We start from the raw sequence: 4,445 nt of genomic DNA, 5'->3' as shown, positions 1-4,445 counted from the left end.
TGCAGAATCAAACCTTTATTCTGGCTGATGGCAGTGCAAGGGCGTCCTTCTTGTAATAAAATTCAGTCGATCCCTTGAATTAGGTTTTGCAACCAAATAAATAGAACCTCACTACTACAAAAAAAATATTGTAGAGACGGTAAAAATCTATTTTTAGGAGCGGGTAAAATACATTTCTAGGGGCGGGTGCCCCTGCAAATCAAATCTCTAGGGTGGGTCACCCTATCATCCGCCCCTACAGATCGAATAGAAAATTAAAAAAAATGACCGGCAGCTGCTCTACTCTCTGCTGCCGCTGCTACTCCACGCGTCGCGCCCCACGCCACCAGCGTGCGCTCTGCCTGCCGCGCGCCGCGAGCCTTCGCCGTCGCGCGCCGCCGCCGCCCGTCGTGGGCCCGCCGCGCATGGCGCGCGCTGCGAGCAGATGCGGGCCCTCGCCGCCCGCCGCGTCCGCTCCCGCCGCGGGCCTAGCTGCGCAGGCCGCACGCCGCTGCCCGCCGCGCACCCCGCACGCCGCTGCCCGCCGCGCACCCCGCACGCCATCGCCGCTCGCCGCGCACGCCGACCGCCTTGACTACGTCTGATGCCTCGGCCGGGCGCCGCCGCGTCCGGGTCCCCACCGCGCGCCGCTCGCCGCTCTGCCCGCCTTCGCCGTCGCCGAGCGCCACCATGCACCGCGCGCCCGTCCTTGCTCCGCGCCGCTCACGGGATGAGAAGGAAGAGATGAGAAGGTGAGAGAGAGAAATGAGAGGGATGAACGTGGGAGAGAAGTTAAGGTCGGGTGGGGGTTGGGAAATCGAGGAGATATAAGGTCTGCACAGCTGCCGCTCACGGGATTCAATTTTTTTCAATCGCGGGGCTCAAAATCTGACCAGCAGCTACCTGGATTCAAAATTTTTTAGGGGCGGGTGGGGATCTTCACCGCCCCTAGAAATGATATTTGTAGGGGCGGGTGACGCAACCGCCCGCCCCTGAAAATGGACTTATTTTCAGGAGCGAGTCGGGGTGGTCCGTCTCTAAAAATATAATATATTTTTTAGGAGCGGGTTGGTTGCTACAGTGATTCTAATCTATTTGTAGCAACGAGTGACTTTTTGATCCGCCCCTGAAAAAATCAAAGCGTTCCTACAAATCATTACCAAATAGATACGCAAATCACGTAGACGCGCCATTTTATTACACTTCACGTCATAATTTGCCTTTTTAATTTAAGAAGCATGATGACAGCTGGCAAAACAACATGATGCACGCACTTATATATTACCCTTACTGCATATATACTAACACATTATTTCTCAATCAAAATTAAGCTACTCCGTTTGGCCTGATCGACCAATACCTGTCTGTACACCGATCATGCATATACTAGTATCTATTTTTTTCGAAAGGCGCATATACTAGTATCTCTTAAAGCAGGCCAAAGTAATCGAAGTCTTGTCCGACGAATTCGCCGATGTCAAACGAGCTCTCCCCATCGCAAAGCGTCCAATCCAAGCACCCATCCATCGGGCTCATACTCGTCGGCTCCGGCACAGATGTTGACTGGTCGATGAACTCAGACTCGTTGTCCGCCATGCCTGATCGCAGCTCCTCTTCCGGCGAATTGCACAAATCCGGTGACCTACAGACCACCGGACCGTCGTCGTCACAAGAAGGCCACGGCGAACTGCGGCTAGGCTGTCCGTCGCTACTGCTGGAACCGAAGTTGATGACGAACGGCGCCAGAGGCTCGTCGTCGCCACGGCAGCAGGTGTGGTCACCGAAGTAGGTGATGAGGAAGACGGAGGGGTCGGCCTCCGACCTCTGCACCTGCCGCCTGGCTGTGCAGCCGTGGTCGTCCTTGTAGGTGCAGCGGAAGTAGAGCCTGTGTGAACGATAAAGATCAGAAGTTCAGCGATGCACATGAACTAAGCTGATGACCTCTAGTACGTACTCCTGATTGCATTCAGATTCAAGGAGTTTGATTAATTAGATTCTTGGAATTCAACAGATCCGCACCTCGGGTACTTGCTGCCGTGGATTTCCTTCTGGCCATACTTCCTCCAGATGAAGCCGTCCTCCATTGTCCGTCTCTTCTCAGTTCTTGTTCCCCTCTCTCCCCTGCAGTGTGGTATGTCAGTGTTCCAGTTCCAGCTAGCTAGCAGTGAGGCTGAAGATAAAATCATCAATCACGAGCTAAACTATTGTTCACCTCGTCCTTTTGGAGCTCGTCGCAGGAGGAGCAGACTGGCCGTAAACACGCTCCGGCTTGCGCTTCCTGGTACCGCCGCCGGCAGCGGCGCCCTCCGCCGTGCCACTGCGCAGCGCGGCGAGCGCGCGGTCGCAGCAGAGGAGGATCTGTTCTGTGAGTTCCTGGAGGCCGTGGGGCGTTGCGACTGCGCCAACCACCGGCTGCTGGCCGACGAGCAGGGCCTGCAGAATAGCTGCCGATTCCCTGCCCTTGGCAACAAGGTCCGACGCCGCACAAGCTGGAGCGCTGCTGGCCATTGCCATCCTTCTCAGCTCTCCCCCTCCCTGACTCCCTGACCGTGATCTGATTCCAGTCAGTGATCTCTTTTTGTCTCGTGCCGAATTCAGGCGTGGAGTCCTGGGAAAAGGAGCCGGGACGACTGACTATTTATAGAGCCGTTGCGATGAGCTCGCCGGCCAGTGTTCACTGTTTAATTTAGCTTGTCTAAGAACTAGCTAGTAGGGGTAAACCAAGGGGAAGCAGCGTGGAACTACGCGGAGGAGGCGAGACAAATTACTAGATTGGAGATTTAAGCACCCATGTACGTAGTACGTTACTGTAACTTGCCTGTCACTCTCTGCTGACCATGTATGTGTCGTATTCTCGTCGCACCGTACCCAGGGATGGGAACGGGTGGGCCGGTCGGGGTAACGAGCGGATAGAGTAAATATATAGCCGCCCACGATAATACCTGAAACTGTATACCATACCTATGAAGTCTAATGGTAAAATTTTATTTCCGTACCCATACTCACCGGGCATGGGTTGGATTTCGAGTACCCCATCCAGTCTATTAATGATAGCACAAATAACATGTCATTGGTCATATAGACTAACACATTTTGAATTTATTGCGCATACAAGCGAATACAAAGTATTAGTAAAATAGAGAACTAAATGGTTCATCGTGCACTATTTTTTTCTTATCTTCATCATCTATTTTGTAGTTATATATAAGTAAATTCATTCAATTCTAACTAAGTATTTTATTTAAAATGCATCAATGATACCTACACTTCACTACAAACAATAAGCAAAATGTCAAACATCGCTCATTATCCGTCTATGTCATACAATCACAAGAAAAATGAGACATAACATTTAGGAATGATATAAATTCACTAGGTTATAATTATTATATTTTGAGTACCCATGGGTAAGACTTCTTACCCTGTTCTACCTACGGATAAAATTTTGTACTCATACATACGTGTAAAATTTTATACCCATATCCTCACTCCGCCTATGCTGACTGGAAGACTCTCTCTCCTGAGTCGTCTCAGCATAGCCAGTCCCAAGCCCGGATAAAGGAGGAGGGTTGCGTTAGGTTTTGGCAAACCAGCATAAAAATAGCCACTCTAATGGATTTGAAACCCACAAGAAACTCGTTGGGGGCGTAACCCTCTTAGCGACGCGCTACATCGGAACCCGGGTGTGGTGATAAATGGGCAAGGGCCGGGTCGCCATCCCCCCAAGGGCGCGTCGTATCATGACCTGGGTACGATGATAAGTGAGCAAGGGTCGGGTCGTCACCTGAATGGCGCGCTACATCTATGCCCGGGTGTAGTGAAAAATGAGCAAGGGTCTTCGCACTTCCCTCGACGGGTGCGAAGGGTAAGGAAGCTAGCCGAGCCAATTAGGATTCGTATAGGTAGCTGGAACGTAGGGTCCCTAACGGGTAAGTTGCGAGAGCTAGTTGATGTAGCAATTAGGAGACGTGTAAATATTCTATGCGTTCAGGAGACTAAATGGAAGGGCCAGAAGGCGAAGGAGGTTGAGGATACTGGCTTCAAGCTTTGGTACACGGGAGCAACTCCGGGTAGGAATGGTGTAGGCATCTTGATTGATAGGAGCCTTAAGGATGGAGTCGTAGAGGTTAGAAGGCAAGGCGACCGGATTATCCTAATCCGGTTGGTAGTTGGAGATTTGGTTTTGAATGTGATCAGTGCCTATGCCCCTCAGGTAGGCCTTAGTGAGAGCACCAAGATGCAGTTCTGGGAAGATCTAGATAGCATGGTTAGTACCGTGCCTGCCAGCGAGAAACTCTTCATAGGAGGAGATCTCAACGGCCATGTGGGTGCGACTAATGTAGGGTTCGAGCGAGTGCACGGGGGTTTTGGGTACGGTAGCAGGAGTCAAGAGGGGGAGGATGTGTTGAACTTTGCATTAGCCTATGACTTGTTGATAGCGAATACCGTGTTTAAGAAGAGGGAAT

General features: G+C 51.5%; 1 protein-coding gene across 1 annotated transcript; it reads right to left on the bottom strand.

The window, feature by feature from the left end:
* Positions 1-1,188: 1,188 nt before the first annotated feature.
* Positions 1,189-2,639, bottom strand: LOC120665144 (WRKY transcription factor 22-like). Its single transcript, XM_039944604.1, has 3 exons — positions 2,192-2,639; positions 1,999-2,100; positions 1,189-1,864 (listed from the first exon to the last, which is right to left on the bottom strand). Exons 1-3 carry the CDS (start codon positions 2,491-2,493, stop codon positions 1,408-1,410), a joined length of 861 nt encoding a protein of 286 aa, XP_039800538.1. The 5' UTR covers positions 2,494-2,639; the 3' UTR covers positions 1,189-1,407.
* Positions 2,640-4,445: the final 1,806 nt, after the last annotated feature.

The sequence above is a fragment of the Panicum virgatum genome, chromosome 3N (assembly GCF_016808335.1).
Source record: "Panicum virgatum strain AP13 chromosome 3N, P.virgatum_v5, whole genome shotgun sequence".
NCBI lineage: Eukaryota > Viridiplantae > Streptophyta > Magnoliopsida > Poales > Poaceae > Panicum > Panicum virgatum.
Note: the sequence above shows the minus strand (reverse complement) of the source record. Positions and strands in the feature narration are given on the sequence as shown.